The sequence below is a fragment of the Bombina bombina genome, chromosome 7 (genome assembly GCF_027579735.1).
Source record: "Bombina bombina isolate aBomBom1 chromosome 7, aBomBom1.pri, whole genome shotgun sequence".
NCBI classification, from domain to species: Eukaryota; Metazoa; Chordata; class Amphibia; order Anura; family Bombinatoridae; genus Bombina; species Bombina bombina.
In genome coordinates, this window is record NC_069505.1 from 38965012 (window position 1) to 38983264 (window position 18253).

The 18253-nt window shown below is 38.9% G+C and overlaps 1 protein-coding gene across 1 annotated transcript in view; it reads left to right on the forward strand.

The window, feature by feature from the left end:
- CCDC88B (coiled-coil domain containing 88B) overlaps nt 1-18253 on the forward strand; it is a 217907-nt gene that overhangs the window by 53427 nt on the left and 146227 nt on the right. The window contains exon 9 of the mRNA XM_053720050.1: nt 1898-1979. Within this exon, the coding sequence (XP_053576025.1) occupies nt 1898-1979 (82 nt within the window). The remainder of the gene's footprint in view (nt 1-1897; nt 1980-18253) is intronic.

Consider the following 18253-nt stretch of genomic DNA (forward strand, 5'->3'; position numbering starts at 1 on the left):
GAGAGAGAGAGAAAGGGTAGATAAAGACAACAGGAGCTGTAAGTGTGCCTGGTGAGAGAGAGAGAGAGAGAGAGAGAGAGAGAGAGAGAGAGAGAGAGAGAGAGAGAGAGAGAGAGAGAGAGAGAGAGAGAGAGAGAGAGAAAGGGTAGATAAAGACACCAGGAGCTGTAAGTGTGCCTGGTGAGAGAGAGGGAAAGGGTAGATAAAGACACCAGGAGCTGTAAGTGTGCCTGGTGTGAGAGAGAGAGAGAAAGGGTAGATAAAGACACCAGGAGCTGTAAGTGTGCCTGGTGTGAGAGAGAGAGAGAGAGAGAGAGAGAGAGAGAGAGAGAGAGAGAGAGAGAGAGAGAGAGGGTAGATAAAGACGCCAGGAGCTGTAAGTGTGCCTGGTGAAGAGAGAGAGAGGGTAGATAAAGACACCAGGAGCTGTAAGTGTGCCTGGTGTGAGAGAGAGAGAGAGAGAGAGAGAGAGAGAGAGAGAGAGAGAGAGAGAGAGAAAGGGTAGATAAAGACAACAGGAGCTGTAAGTGTGCCTGGTGAGAGAGAGAGAGAGAGAGAGAGAGAGAGAGAGAGAGAGAGAAAGGGTAGATAAAGTCGCCAGGAGCTGTAAGTGTGCCTGGTGAAGAGAGAGAGAGGGTAGATAAAGACGCCAGGAGCTGTAAGTGTGCCTTAATTACACCTCCTAGATGTGAGTCTTATTTTAGAGACAGAGCAGAGTGAGGAAGCATAATACAGAGAGTTGTGGTACACAGGAGAAGAACAAATGGAGTCTATTAACAGTTTTACAAGGGGATCCTCGGTTTAGGGAATATATCCCAAAGTACCTCCCACTTTCCTATAAATGTCCCAACTTGATAAAGTAAAACAGGGAACTGCCCAGGAACTCATTTGGCCATTCAGACTGTACCCACATCATGCACAGGTTTGTCTACTGCATACTCAACTCTGCCCACTGCCCCCCAGGATTCTGTTTCGTGGCTGGTGGGACTCTACTCACAGCCTCCCACTCCTTGATACTACCTGTGAAATCTTAGGAGGATGAGGTTAAAGATAGATAGGGAGAGCAGAGAGAGTGAGAGATGCAGTGGAAAGAGGGCTATCAGAGTGATTGGTACCTAAAAGAGAAAAATAATAGGTGGGAGGCAAAAAAGGTGAGTAATTGAAATGAAGGAACGACAGACAAACACAAGGGCTGGTATAGAGTTCATGAGATGACCAAGAGTGAGGGAGAGAGGATGATAGGAGACAAATAGAGAGAAAGAGGATGACAAGAGGCAAATAGAGAGAAAGAGGATGACAGGAGGCAAATAGAGAGAAACAGCGGGACTGTGAGAGACTGAACAGAAGCAGAAAAGAGAAAGCAGAGGATGTTGAGTTTCAGTAAGAGAAGTTATGGCACGTAGACCGGGAGAGGAAAAGTGTACGGGAAAGAATGTTGAGGACAAGGGAATTAGGGAGTGACATAGGGGAGAGAATATGTAACAAAGGCAGAATTAGACATACAGAAGTTTATTTAAAATGAAAGACTCAGTAAGATCGAAGGAGAAATGAGAAGAAGATCAAGGAGATTAGCATGAGGTGGGGTAGGAAGACAAACGCTACAAAGGGAAGAAACAAATGTAGGAAAGAGAGAGATAGAAGGAAGGTCAAAAAGAGACTAACATGGGTGAAACTACAAGGAGAGATATGGTGGAACAGGAAATATAGCAGATGGGAAATGTCTGAGTTTCAGCAGAACAAAATGGGCGAGGAGCATACGGGACAGATGAGTTGGGGGCAATAGATGGACTGACAAAAAGAGAACCACAACTCATGGGAAAGAGATACTAACTTGTCAGTAATTACAAACAACACTATAGCTGATGTACGTCTTATTCTTCTCTTTATGCTGCCGCAGGGAGGAAAAAGGGGAGGAGCTACTAGACAGCCAGCAGCAGGTGCAAGCGCTGGAGGAGGAGCTAAGGAAAGTGCATCAGCAGGTACACAACATGCATTCCTGTACATACACTGCTCTGTATACCCTTCTGTTTGCCCTTCCCTGTCAAGTGATTTATCTACAAAAATACAATAGACTTTAATGGAGACTTTTGTACAAGAATCAGTGTGATCCACCACATCATAAATAACAAACACTAATAAATTGCATCATGTCATTTTTCCATTAATTCATTTTTTAAATTTGTTTACAATATTTATTATTTGAAAGAGGGATTTTTTTCATATTTTTAGTAAACCAAAAGATCTGGTTGATTGAAGTGAACTGAGCATGTGTGTCATTCAAAAGCATGATTTTTTTTCCTGTTAGCTTGTAAGGGGTTAATAGAATGTCATATAAATTCAGGATATAGACAAATGGTGTAGCTCTTGATTAGCCAATACAAATACCAGCTATGGGCTAGATTACAAGTGGAGCAGTAGTTTTCACTCACGTTCAAGCATTAAAACTGCTAGAAGTAATTTTTTGCTCTCTGAGATTCACGCTCCGATTCCAAGTTAAAAGTAAAAAGTTTGGCGGGGGCGTGTCCGGATGGCGGCCATGTCTATTTGTAAAAATAGAGGCTCCGGATATATCACAGATAATCCGCTGAATATCTATGAATCTGCCAAGAATGCCATATTCTATTATACAGGAACCACATTATTTAGCACTGGCCTATCAACAGATATTAATCTTGGGAGGTATACACCTTTCAGAACGCTATTACGGACAATTACTGGAGTAAGGCGGCGGCCTGTGTTTTCAATCCCAAATCCCCCCCCCCCTCGCCGGGTAAAGCAGGTCCACTCTACTGCTGACTTTTGACAAAAGGATGGAGGAGTTTCAAATGACTATCCATGCTCCACTAAGAAAACTTTATTGTAAGCTGGATAAAAGATTCAACAATCTAATAGCCACCGTCAAATGGGCCGGTAAGGAAGATGGCGCCTGACAAATACCGCAACTATTGCAAAATCCTACTAAACCAACAGAGGACCATCTCAACATAATACAGACCCCAGCTTACCGATCCGAAGAGTCCAGATGCACTTCAGGTTACGTCATGAGGCATAGTGTTGACAGTGGCTCAGAGGCATATTCGTTAGCCAACTTATCCACTTCCGCTGTGGTAATGCTGGAAACCGGGAGGACAATCACTACTCCAATACCCGATGGTGAGCAAGTCCCAAACGTGGAATGTCCGCCTAATACCAAGCCAACTACTTCCAATATCTATCCAGATGAGGAACTGAAGCCTGTCTTTTCGTCTCTGTCATCCCGCATGGGAGATGCAGCCAACTCCCGTTGGCAAGATTCAGAGATAATCAAAGATCATATTCACCCAGGCTAGTTAGAAGAGAGCCTGTTTTTCCTGAGCATTTGGTCAGTGGAGACTTTTGCAGAGTCCTCAACTCCTAACTGCAACAATACCGGCAACAAGGGGGATTCATATTACAATATGCTGGACTTGTACCGATCTGGCATAGGTTAGACACAGAGACGTTTTCAAGGCAAAATACATTGCAAGTAAATGAGAACTATGCGGACAACACTACTAAGTGCTCGCTAATAAGATAGACAGAAGTCCTCCAATTTGGATTCATGTTCTGACTCTAGAGCAGTATTTTCTATTCACTTTTCTTGTTTTATAGCTTATCCATATATAACAGTTGTGTTACTTATGAGCTCCACTGATTTATGTTTGTCTTTTTGCGCGACCAGCACATATATGATTTCTGTTACTTAGGGATTCCACATAGCATATATGCAAATCAATATACCCCTCTGGCCTCTTACACACTTCTAAAAAGACTTAGACTATTAGAGAAGTGTGGATTTTGGTGAGATAGATTGAAATCCTTATACGATTTTCTACACTTCCCACTTAGCTACTGTTTACAGCTGATTCTCACCTATTACACTTGGCAGTAGCCCCTTCTATATCCCTACTGTAATAAATGTAACTCTCATTGCATATACCCTTTAGATATGTCCTACATAGCATTGATGAGAGGCTCTAGTTCCTAAACCTAACACAACCTCCTGCACAAATCTCTTACAGAGAGCCCAATAGAAATACCATACTCACTAGGAGTTATTTCTCATACTGTTTGAAAGAGGTACCAAGTTCCTACAATGCAAATGTTTATATTATATAGAGCTCTGCAAATTGATATTTACATGTCATCTAATTGAGGCACTTTGAATGGACAATAATACTAACTCCTCCATATATTTATATGGTCATATCTCACTGTTAATGTATAAATTGCTAGTTCATGCTTATGGTTATCTATAGACTTACATTAGTGATTTACCCATGCTTTTTTATATTAGCAATGCTTATTGGGGATAAACATATTATTACTAGAGGAGATATATATGTCTGAGTCTCTTCATCAAGCGTTGTGGGTCTAAAGCATAGATAGGGAGCCGTACAGGTTTTTGTTACTAGATGATAATATATCTATTGTATGGTGATCTGCTGTCGCAAAATGTAAATACCCATCTAGAATAACATAACAATCAAATTCAACCACATAAAATAGCAAAAAATTATCTGACAGACTCATTTTGAAAATGATGTGAAGGTTTAGTACCCTATACTTCAAGCCCTACCTATCTAGGTAACACATATATCAAAATAGCCTTAAATACTATTGTTGTCCACCATCTTGCCAATACTCTGTATATGTCCCACCTTGTTGGAAATATCCCATATCTCAATCTCTTCTCCCCTTACCTATAGAGCCACACATTTAATAGTCGCCTAGTGCTGGATATAAGTAAAACAATAGTGCTCCCTTATGTAACCCTATGCTCTATCATTTTTATAAGATTCTTCTCCTATCTGATAGTTTGGTATCCCTTATTTCACTTAAAAGTTCTTTATATACCATTCTTAAAATCTAAGAGTGACCAGGTCTAACATGTATTTTCCTGTAAGTGTATTTAGTGTTCACTTGAGTCCATGAGTGTCTCCCTAATGATAGAGGAATTAACAATGCATACACTTTTATATTAACACCTCAAGCAGTGTTTACCCACTGCAATACTATTGTGTAACTTACTATAAATCTATATCTTGCTACTAGTACCACAATTATATCTCATATTCATTATATCATTAGACCCAGCAGGTTCACTGATACGACTAACATTTCTCATCTCCTGTTCCTATATCAAAGGGCCCACAACTGGTCAGCTAATTAGTCGTCCATAGAAGCTCCATAAACTATAAAAAAGAGGTTTCAAAAGTTCATAGTTTACCATCCATTTTACATCTTACAAATTTATTTTACAATATAACTCATGGAAAATGTTGTCATGTATGTCATGTGACATGTTTCCTTAAAGGGACACTGTAGTCAGAAATGATATGCAAATAAAATCGTAGTATAGTTTTAAAACTCCTATTTTCTAATGTACTTCATTTATTAAATATGTACCCTTTGGCCAATAATTTACTTTGAAATATTAATTGTTTCCCAACCTACTTGTATGTCAGCCGTTACAGATTACCAATCCGTGCTGACAACTGCAGTTGTAAAATGGCGTTTATTCTGAACTAATGCGCATGCGCGAGTTACCGCAGCGTCACAGGAAACGTCACCATCTGCAGTAGAATAAGGCAAGTAGAATCTATCAGCAGCAGTCGAGTGAGCTGCGCACATCACGTAAATAGATAGCTTACGATCGCTTCCAGAATCGCCCTAGAGTAAACGAGCAAACTATACTTAAAATGAAAACTAGCAGGTACGCTCAGCACTTTTCCGGCCCAGCGTACCTGGTTTTCAATCCGCCGCCCTGGAGGCAGCGGATCCCATAGGAATCAATGGGAGTCTGACCATAGCGAAAGTTCAGGTTCGCTGCTGCCAGACATCCCATTGATTCCTATGGGAAATGTCTACACCTAACACCCTAACATGTACCCCGAGTCTAAACACCCATAATCTGCCCCCCCTACACCGCCGCAACTAAATAAATGTATTACCCCCTAAACCACCGCTCCCGGAGCCCACCGCCACTATAATAAATATGTTAACCCCTAAACCGCCGCTCCCGGTCCCGCCGCAACTATAATATATGTATTAACCCCTAAACCGCCGCTCCCAGACCCCGCCGCCACCTACATTATACCTAGTGACCCCTATCCTGCCCCCCCCTATACCGCCGCTCCCGGAGCCCACCGCAAGCTACATTATACATATTAACCCCTAATCTGTCCCCCCCTACACCGTCGCCACCTATAATAAATTTATTATCCCCTATCCTGCCCCCCCTACACCGCCGCCACTGTAATAAAATGATTAACCCCTAAACCTAAGTCTAACACTAACCCTAACACCCCCCTAACTTAAATATTAATTAAATACATCTAAATAAATGTAACTCTTATTAACTAAATGAATCCTATTTAAAACTAAATACTTACCTTTAAAATAAACCCTAATATAGCTACAATATAAATAATAATTATATTGTAGCTATCTTAGGATTTATTTTTATTTTACAGGCAAATTTCAATTTATTTTAACTAGGTACAATAGCTATTAAATAGTTATTAACTATTTAATAGCTACCTAGCTAAAATAAAGAGAAATTTACCTGTAAAATAAATCCTAACCTAAGTTACAATTACACCTAACACTACACTATACTTTAATAAATGAATCCTATTTAAAACTAAATACTTACCTGTAAAATAAACCCTACGATAGCTACAATGTAATTAATAATTACATTGTAGCTATCTTAGGATTTATATTTATTTTACATGTAACTTTGTATTTATTTTAGCTAGTTAGAATAGTTATTAAATAGTTATTAACTATTTAATAACTACCTGGCTAAAAGAAATACAAAATTACCTGTAAAATAAATCCTAACCTAAGTTACAGTTAAACCTAACACTACACTATCATTAAATTAATTAAATTAATTACCTACAAATAACTACAATTAAATTAAATAAAATAAACTAACTAAAGTACAAAAAATAAAAAAAGCTGTTACAAAAAATAAAAAAATAAGTTACAAACATTTAACAAATATTACAACAATTTTAAGCTACTTACACCTAATCTAAGCCCCCTAATAAAATAACAAAGCCCCCCAAAATAAAAAAATGCCCTACCCTATTCTACATTAAAAAAGTTCAAAGCTCTTTTACCTTACCAGCCCTTAAAAGGGCCTTTTGCGGGGCATGCCCCAAAGAAAACTGCTCTTTTGCCTGTAAAAGAAAAATACAACCCCCCCAACATTAAAACCCACCACCCACATACCCCTAATCTAACCCAAACCCCCTTAAATAAACCTAACACTACCCCCCTGAAGATCATCCTACCTTGAGTCGTGTTCAGCCAGCCCACCACCGATGGAACCGAAGCGGAGATCCGGAGCGGCAGAAGTCATCATCCAAGGGACACTGAAGAAATCTTCCATCCGATAGAAGTCTTCATCCAGGCGGCGTCTTCAATCTTCATCCATCCGGAGCGGAGCAGAGCAATCTTCAGAGGAGCCTACGCGGATCCATCCTCTTCTTCTTCAGAGGAGCCTACGCGGATCCATCCTCTTCTTCCCGACGACTAACGACGAATGACGGTACCTTTAAGTGACGTCATCCAAGATGGCGTCACTCGAATTCCGATTGGCTGATAGGATTCTATCAGCCAATCGGAATTAAGGTAGAAAAATCTGATTGGCTGACTGAATCAGCCAATCAGATTCAAGTTCAATCCGTCGTTAGTCGTCGGGAAGAAGAGGATGGATCCGCATAGGCTCCTCTGAAGATGGCTCCGCTCCGCTCAGGATGGATGAAGATTGAAGACGCCGCCTGGATGAAGACTTCTATCGGATGGAAGATTTCTTCAGCGCCGCCTGGATGATGACTTCATCGGATGGAAGATTTCTTCAGCGCCCCTTGGAGGATCACTTCTGCCGCTCCGGATCTCCTCTTCGGTTCCATCGGTGGCTCGGCTGAGTGACAACTCAAGGTAGGATGATCTTCAGGGGGGTAGTGTTAGGTTTATTTAAGGGGGTTTGGGTTAGATTAGGGGTATGTGGGTGGTGGGTTTTAATGTTGGGGGGGTTGTATTTTTTTTCTTTTACAGGCAAAAGAGCAGTTTTCTTTGGGCCATGCCCCGCAAAAGGCCCTTTTAAGGGCTGGTAAGGTAAAAGAGCTTTGAACTTTTTTAATGTAGAATAGGGTAGTGCATTTTTTTATTTTGGGGGGCTTTGTTATTTTTTTAGGGGGCTTAGATTAGGTGTAAGTAGCTTAAAATTGTTGTAATATTTGTTAAATGTTTGTAACTTATTTTTTTATTTTTTGTAACTTAGATTTTTTTATTTTTTGTACTTTAGTTAGTTTATTTAATTGAATTTAATTGTAGTTATTTGTAGGTAATTAATTTAATTAATTTAATGATAGTGTAGTATTAGGTTTAATTGTAACTTAGGTTAGGATTTATTTTACAGGTAATTTTGTATTTCTTTTAGCTAGGTAGTTATTAAATAGTTAATAACTATTTAATAACTATTCTAACTAGCTAAAATAAATACAAAGTTACATGTAAAATAAATATAAATCCTAAGATAGCTACAATGTAATTATTAATTATATTGTAGCTATCTTAGGGTTTATTTTACAGGTAAGTATTTAGTTTTAAATAGGATTCATTTATTAAAGTATAGTGTAGTGTTAGGTGTAATTGTAACTTAGGTTAGGATTTATTTTACAGGTAAATTTCTCTTTATTTTAACTAGGTAGCTATTAAATAGTTAATAACTATTTAATAGCTATTGTACCTAGTTAAAATAAATTGAAAGCTGCCTGTAAAATAAATATAAATCCTAAGATAGCTACAATATAATTATTATTTATATTGTAGCTATATTAGAGTTTATTTTAAAGGTAAGTATTTAGTTTTAAATAGGATTGATTTAGTTAATAAGAGTTACATTTATTTAGATGTATTTAATTAATATTTAAGTTAGAGGGGTGTTAGGGTTAGTGTTAGACTTAGGTTTAGGGGTTAATCATTTTATTACAGTGGTGGCGGTGTAGGGGGGGGGCAGGATAGGGGTTAATAAATTTATTATAGGTGGCGACGGTGTAGGGGGGGCAGATTAGGGGGTTAATAAGTTTAATATAGGTTGCGGCGGGGTCCGGGAGTGGCGGTTTAGGGGTTAAACTATTTATTTAGTTGCAACGGGGTCCGGGATCGGCAGGATAGGGGTTAATAACTTTATTATAGGTGGCGGCGGTATAGGGGGGCAGGATAGGGGTTACTAGGTATAATGTAGGTGGCGGTGGGCTCCGGGAGCGGCGGTTTAGGGGTTAATACATGTATAAGAGTTGCGGCGGGGTCTAGGAGCGGCAGTTTAGGGGTTAGTAACTTTATTTAGTTGCGGGGGGCTCCGGTGGCGCCGGTATAGGGGGTAGAACAGTGTAGTATAGTGTGGGTGCTTAGTGACAGCTTATCAATAAAGCTGTCAAAAAGCCGAAGAGCAGCGAGATCGGATGAGTTATAACTTTCACAGTCCGCTGCTCATCTCCCCGTATTTGGTGCGCAGCTTTTTGACAGCTTTTTTGATAACTTTGGCGAACGTATTCAGGTCCGCGGCGGCGATGGTAGGCGAGCTTAGGCGGGCGTATTGGACCGGCGAAGGCAGGTAAAGTAGACGGCTTGATAAGTACCCCTCATAATATAAAGTACTATTCTTACATTTATTAAGATATAATAAAAAGAAATAAATGCAAAAACTAAACTCTTGATTACATATAAACTGAAAAAAAAAGTTACTGCTTTAGTTCTTTTTAATTGTAAACAGCCGTACAATATTTAGCTAGATATAAGACGTGTCAATTTTATCTAATACGTAGAAAGTCTGGATAACCGATTCAATAGATTTTCCCTCCAATGCGCAAGCGTAAAACTAACAGAGATGTGGGTAACTTCGGCTTCTACAATTACAAATGCGCATGCGCGATTTAGCTGAATTGACGCGCAGGCTTATTAGGAAGGGTTATGCTGGTAATGATATGCATAGGAGCGAAATGTTATTGGTCAATAATTTCATATACACACTATGCCGAAAACGATGGGCTGGGAAAGGTGACGCCATGGCCGGGTAATATTTAGTTAAAATATAAGGTTTGTAAGCTTCGTTTTATACAAAATATAGTTTAGTAGCTTTTAATAGATGATAATTATACAAAATATGGGACTATTGAGTAACGAAAAAAGTAAAAAACAGTAATCCTTTAATGCTAAAGCTCAATAAAAGACTATTAAAACAAAAAAAAGTAAAACGTTTGCTCTCTCATGTTCATAACGTCCTGATAAAGAATAGACTTTGAAAATTGCAAATGCAAAATCGCATTCCCCCTATAGACTTCAATGGAGCTGAAAAAGTTGAAAAAATACCTAACACCCACAAGTCGCACAAACATGATCGTGGCTATTTAACAATATTGCTCTCAAGAATTAGAAAATTATGGCCTAGATTACGAGTTGTGCGTTAGCCTTAAAAAGCAGCGTTAAGAGGTCCTAACGCTGCTTTTTAACGCCCGCTGGTATTACGAGTCCTGCAGGTACAGGTGTACCGCTCACTTTTTTGGCCAGACTTGGAAATACCGCAAATACACTTACGTCAATTGTGTATCCTATATTTTCAATGGACTTGCATAGCGCCGATATTACGAGTCTGACCAAAAGTGAGCAGTAAACTCTCTCCTATCAAGCCTGGTACCGCATTTAAAAGTCAGTAGCATAAAACTCTTAACTAAAGTGCTAAAAAGTACACTAACACCCATAAACTACCTATTAACCCCTAAACTGAGGCCCCCCCCACATCGCAAACACTAAAATAAATATTTTAACCCCTAATCTGCCAAACCGGACATCGCCGCCACTATAATAAATATATTAACCCTTAAACCGCCGCACTCCCGCATCGCAAACACTATTTAAATATTATTAACCCCTAATCTGCCGGCCCTAACATCGCCACTACCTACCTACATTTATTAACCCCTAATCTGCTGCCCCCAACTTCGCAGCCACTATAATAAAGTTATTAACCCCTAAACCTAAGTCTAACCCTAACTCTAACCCTAACACCCCCTAACTTAAATATAATTTAAATAAATCTAAATAAAATTACTACAATTAACTAAATTATTCCTATTTAAAACTAAATACTTACCTATAAAATAAACCCTAAGCTAGCTACAATATAACTAATAGTTACATTGTAGCTATCTTAGGGTTTATTTTTATTTTACAGGCAACTTTGTATTTATTTTAACTAGGTACAATAGTTATTAAATAGTTATCAACTATTTAATAACTACCTAGTTAAAATAAAGACAAATTTACCTGTAAAATAAAACCTAACCTAAGTTACAATTACACCTAACACTACACTATAATTAAATTAATTACCTAAATTAAATACAATTAATTACAATTAAATAAAATTATCTAAAGTACAAAACCCCCCCCCACTAAATTACAGAAAATAATAAAGAAATTACAAGATAATAATAAAAAAGCCCTACCCTACACTAAATTACAAATAGCCCTTAAAAGGGCCTTTTGCGGGGCATTGCCCCAAAGTAATCAGCTCTTTTACCTGAAATTTTTTTTACAATTCCCCCCCCAACATTAAAACACACCAATCACACAACCAACCCTACTCTAAAACCCACCCAATACCCCCTTAAAAAAACCTAACACTAACCCCCTGAAGATTACCTTATCGGGAGACGTCTTCACCCAACCGGGCCGAAGTCCTCAACGAAGCTGGGAGAAGTCTTCATCCAAGCCGGGCAAAGTGGTCCTCCAGACGGGCAGAAGTCTTCATCCAGACGACATCTTCTATCTTTATCCATCTGGCGCGGAGCAGGTCCATCTTAAAGACATCCGACGTGGAGCATCTTCTTCAAACGACGGCTAAACACAGAATGAAGGTTTCTTTAAATGACGTCATCCAAGATGGCGTCCCTTCATTTCCGATTGGGTGATAGAATTCTATCAGCCAATCGGAATTAAGGTAGAAAAAATCCTATTGGCTGATGCAATCAGCCAATAGGATTGAGCTGGCATTCTATTGGCTGTTCCAATCAGCCAATAGAATGCCAGTTCAATCCTATTGGCTGATCGCATCAGCCAATAGGATTTTTCTACCTTATTTCCGATTGACTGATAGAATTCTATCAGCCAATCGGAATTGAAGGGACGCCATCTTGGATGACGTCATTTAAAGGAACCTTCATTCTGTGTTTAGCTGTGGAAAGAAGAGGATGCTCCGCGCCGGATGGATGAAGATAGAAGATGCCGTCTGGATGAAGACTTCTGCCCATCTGGAGGACCACTTCGCCCGGCTTGGATGAAGACTTCTCCTGGCTTCGTTGAGGACTTCGGCCCGGTTAGGTGAAGACGTCTCCCGGTAAGGTGATCTTTAGAGTAGGGTTGGTTGTGTGGTTGGTGGGTTTTAATGTTGGGGGGGGAATTGTAATTTTTTCAATGCCCCGCAAAAGGCCCTTTTAAGGGCTATTTGTAATTTAGTGAAGGGTAGGGCTTTTTTATTTTGGGGGGGCTTTTATTTATTTTGGGGGGGCTTTTTTTATTTTGTTAGGGGGATTAGATTAGGTGTAATTAGTTTAAAAATCTTGTAATTTGTTTATTATTTTCTGTAATTTAGTGGGGGGGGGTTGTACTTTAGATACCTTTATTTAATTGTATTTAATTTATTTACTGCTAGATTTAGAGTTTTGTCGGTAAGGACCCGCGTAGCTAACGCCGGCTTTTTTCTGGCCGCACCATAAAAATAACTCTGGTATTGAGAGTCCACATAAAGGCTGCGTTAGGCTCCAAAAAAGGAGCGTAGAGCATTTTTAACGCAGCTTCAACTCTCGATACCAGAGTTGCTTACGCAAGCGGCCAGCCTCAAAAACGTGCTTGTGCATGATTCCCCCATAGAAAACAATGGGGCTGTTTGAGCTGAAAAAAAACCTAACACCTGCAAAAAAGCCACGTTCAGCTCCTAACGCAGCCCCATTGTTTGCTATGCGTAAACACTTCCTACGTCTGCACCTAACACCCTAACATGTACCCCGAGTCTAAAGACCCCTAACCTTACACTTATTAACCCCTATTCTGCCGCCCCCGCTATCGCTGACCCCTGCATATTATTATTAACCCCTAATCTGCCGCTCCGTAAACCGCCGCTACTTACATTATCCCTATGTACCCTTAATCTGCTGCCCCTAACACCGCCGACCCCTATGTTATATTTATTAACCCCTAATCTGCCCCCCACAACGTCGCCGCCAGCTACCTACAATAATTAACCCCTAATCTGCCGACTGCAAAGCGCCGCCACCTACGTTATCCTTATGTACCCTTAATCTGCTGTCCCTAACACCGCCGACCCCTATATTATATTTATTAACCCCTAATCTGCTCCCCACAACATTGCCTCCACCTGCCTACACTTATTAACCCCTAATCTGCCGAGCGGACCGCACCGCTATTATAATAAAGTTATTAACCCCTAATCCGCCTCACTAATCCTATAATAAATAGTATTAGCCCCTAATCTGCCCTCCCTAACATCGCCGACACCTAACTTCAATTATTAACCCCTAATCTGCCGACCGGAGCTCACCGCTATTCTAATAAATGTATTAACCCCTAAAGCTAAGTCTAACCCTAACACTAACACCCCCCTAAATTAAATATAATTTTAATCTAACGAAATTAATTAACTCTTATTAAATAAATTATTCCTATTTAAAGCTAAATACTTACCTGTAAAATAAATCCTAATATAGCTACAATATAAATTATAATTATATTATAGCTATTTTAGGATTAATATTTATTTTACAGGCAACTTTGTAATTATTTTAACCAGGTACAATAGCTATTAAATAGTTAAGAACTATTTAATAGTTACCTAGTTAAAATAATTACAAAATTACCTGTAAAATAAATCCTAACCTAAGTTAGCCAATCAGATTGAGCTCGCATTCTATTGGCTGTTCCGATCAGCCAATAGAATGCGAGCTCAATCTGATTGGCTGATTGGATCAGCCAATCGGGTTGAACTTGATTCTGATTGGCTGATTCCATCAGCCAATCAGAATATTCCTACCTTAATTCCGATTGGCTGATAGAATCCTATCAGCCAATCGTAATTCGAGGGACGCCATCTTGGATGACGTCCCTTAAAGGAACCGTCATTCTTCAGTTGGACGTCACCGGATGAAGATGGGTCCGCGTCGGAGGTCTTCAGGATGGAGCCGGTCCTCATCGGATGAAGATAGAAGATGCCGCTTGGAAGATGATGGTTGCCGGTCCGGATCTACTCTTCTTCCCGGATAGGATGAAGACTTTGGAGCCTCTTCTGGACCTCTTCAGCCACCGGATGATGGATGTCTAGCCCCGCTTGGGTTGGATGAAGATTTTGGAGCCAGGACGGATCGGTGATACCTGGTGAGGTGAAGACAAGGTAGGATGATCTTCAGGGGCTTAGTGTTAGGTTTATTTAAGGGGGGTTTGGGTTAGATTAGGGGTATGTGGGTGGTGGGTTGTAATGTTGGGGGGGGTATTGTATGTTTTTTTTTACAGGAAAAAGAACTGAACTTTTTGGGGCATGCCCCGCAAAGGGCCCTGTTCAGGGCTGGTAAGGTAAAAGAGCTTTAGTAATTTAGAATAGGGTAGGGCATTTTTTATTTTGGGGGTCTTTGTTATTTTATTAGGGGGCTTAGAGTAGGTGTAATTAGTTTAAAATTGTTGTAATATTTTTCTTATATTTGTAAATATTTTTTTATTTTTGTAACTTAGTTCTTTTTTATTTTTTGTACTTTAGTTAGTTTATTTCATTGTAGTTATTTGTACATATTGTATTTAATTAATGTATTGATAGTGTAGTGTTAGGTTTAATTGTAGGTAATTGTAGGTATTTTATTTAATTAATTTAATGATAGTATAGTGTTAGGTTTAATTGTAACTTAGGTTAGGATTTATTTTACAGGTAATTTTGTAATTATTTTAACTAGGTAACTATTAAATAGTTCTTAACTATTTAATAGCTATTGTACCTGGTTAAAATAATTACAAAGTTGCCTGTAAAATAAATATTAATCCTAAAATAGCTACAATGTAATTATAATTTATATTGTAGCTATATTAGGATTTATTTTACAGGTAAGTATTTAGCTTTAAATAGGAATAATTTATTTAATAAGAGTTAATTAATTTCGTTAGATTAAAATTATATTTAATTTAGGGGGGTGTTAGTGTTAGGGTTAGACTTAGCTTTAGGGGTTAATACATTTATTAGAATAGCGGTGAGCTCCGGTCGGCAGATTAGGGGTTAATGTTTGAAGTTAGGTGTCGGCGATGTTAGGGAGGGCAGATTAGGGGTTAATACTATTTATTATAGGATTAGTGAGGCGGATTAGGGGTTAATAAATTTATTATAATAGCGGTGCGGTCCGCTCGGCAGATTAGGGGTTAATAAGTGTAGGCAGGTGGAGGCGACGTTGAGGGCGGCAGATTAGGGGTTAATAAATATAATATAGGGGTCGGCGGTGTTAGGGGCAGCAGATTAGGGGTACATAGCTATAATGTAGGTGGCGGCGCTTTGCGGTCGGCAGATTAGGGGTTAATTATTGTAGGTAGCTGGCGGCGACGTTGTGGGGGGCAGATTAGGGGTTAATAAATATAATACAGGGGTCGGCGGTGTTAGGGGCAGCAGATTAGGGGTACATAGGGATAATTTAGCTGGCGGCGCTTTGCAGTCAGCAGATTAGGGGTTAAAAAAAATAAATCGAGTGGCGGCGATGTGGGGGGACCTCGGTTTAGGGGTACATATGTAGTTTATGGGTGTTAGTGTACTTTAGAGTACAGTAGTTAAGAGCTTTATGAACCGGCGTTAGCCCAGAAAGCTCTTAACTACTGACTTTTTTCCTGCGGCTGGAGTTTTGTCGTTAGAGTTCTAACGCTCACTTCAGCCACGACTCTAAATACCGGAGTTAGAAAGATCCCATTGAAAAGATAGGATACGCAAATGGCGTAGGGGGATCTGCGGTATGGAAAAGTTGCGGCTGAAAAGTGAGCGTTAGACCCTTTTTTGAGTGACTCCAAATACCGGAGGTAGCCTAAAACCAGCGTTAGGAGCCTCTAACGCTGGTTTTCACGGCTAACGCCAAACTCCAAATCTAGGCCTTAATTTTAGTGTAGTGTTAGGTGTAATTGTAACTTAGGTTAGGTTTTATTTTACAGGTAAATTTGTCTTTATTTTAACTAGGTAGTTATTAAATAGTTAATAACTATTTAGTAACTATTCTACCTAGTTAAAATAAATACAAACTTGCCTGTAAAATAAAAATAAACCCTAAGCTAGCTACAATGTAACTATTAGTTATATTGTAGCTAGCTTAGGGTTTATTTTATAGGTAAGTATTTAGTTTTAAATAGGAATAATTTAGTTAATTGTAGTAATTTTATTTAGATTTATTTAAATTATATTTAAGTTAGGGGGGGTTAGGGTTAGACTTAGGTTTAGGGGTTAATAACTTTATTATAGCGGTGGCGACGTTGTGGGTGGCAGATTAGGGGTTAATAAATGTAGTTAGGTTGCGACGACATTGGGGGCAGCAGATTAGGGGTTAATAAATATAATGTAGGTGTCGGCGATGTTGGGGGCAGCAGATTAGGGGTTCATAAGTATAATGTAGGTGTCAGTGATGTTGGGGGCGGCAGATTAGGGGTTAATAAGTGTAAGATTAGGGGTGTTTAGACTCTGGGTTCATGTTAGGTGTAGACATAACTTTTATTTCCCCATAGGAATCAATGGGGCTGCGTTAGGAGGTTTACGCTGCTTTTTTTGCAGGTGTTAGGTTTTTTTTCAGCCGGCTCTCCCCCATTGATTCCTATGGGGAAATCGTGCAACCGCTAACGTAAGCAGTGCTGGTATTGAGGTGAGATGTGGAGCAAAATTTTGCTCTTCGCTCACTTTTTTGCGGTTAACGCCGGGTTTGTAAAAACCCATAATACCAGCGCTGTCTGTAAGTGAGCGGTGAGCATAAACTGCTCGTTAGCACCGCACAGCTTCTAACGCAAAACTCGTAATCTAGGCAAATATTTTTTATCAAGGCATAAAGGGTTTACTATACATGTGCAAAAATTCATACTTTATTATTCAGTTTGTAAACAAATAATGTAGTTATCCTATTTCTTTGGAAATTACTATGATCTGACACCAGATATCTGATATAAAAAGTACAATTTAAAATATCTAAATAGCTGATTTCAAAGTATTAACAGGGTCGTTTTTCAAGTTTTCTTTACTAGGTGTGTTACAGTATGATGAGCTTGTTTTTTTTTTAACATTGTATATGAAAATGTTATAGATAGCTAGACCATTATGGCACTGACAAATGAGGTAAGTAGGCAACTTGGGAAATGGAGGCCTGCACTGAAATAAGCATGGACATAACTGTGAGGGGTTTTCGGGTGATCCAGTTTCTGCGATCATTAACAAATATTCTTTGTGTCCTCCTATATAAATATACAAACATATTAATTGCAGATATGTGCAGAACATCTGACTATTTAATAGTTTTAGGTAGGAACCCTTTTAATATGTCAACGGCACTTGGAAATCAGGCAAAATTTAAAATCTTATGATATATGGAAGCCTTCTTTCATTTTTTTTCTCTCTAATCTTTACCTAAAAAAAAGAAAAGAAAATAGAAACCTAGTCACATTTCTCTACTCTCCCCCCCCCCCCCCCCCCCGGTATTCCAGGTTCAAGGCCTCTGCTACGCCGGGTATTGGTTGCTTGCAGTATCCAATTAAAGAAAGGACGTACCCCTGAAGGGTGCAATTATTTGTATTTGTATTTCTTTTGGAAAACTCATTATTATTTTTCCCCATTTATAAAAAAAAATTTTTGACTTGTAATTCTGAACTTACTGCAGTATCAATTTGTTCTAGAATTAGTTGATTTTTAAATTTCTGGATGAATTCCCTAAGGCTTGGAGTTTTGTTGGATTTCCAATATTTCAAAATCATAAGCCTGCATGTTATAAGTATAATATTTAATTGACGGGTATTCTCAAAAGATATTTCTTCTTGATTGGCAAGAAAAAAATAAAATTTTATCAGTAAATTGTATATTACTAAGGTTAATCTTATTAATCAAGTTATTTATTTTATACCAGAATTTTTTGATTTTAGGGCATCCCCAAAAACA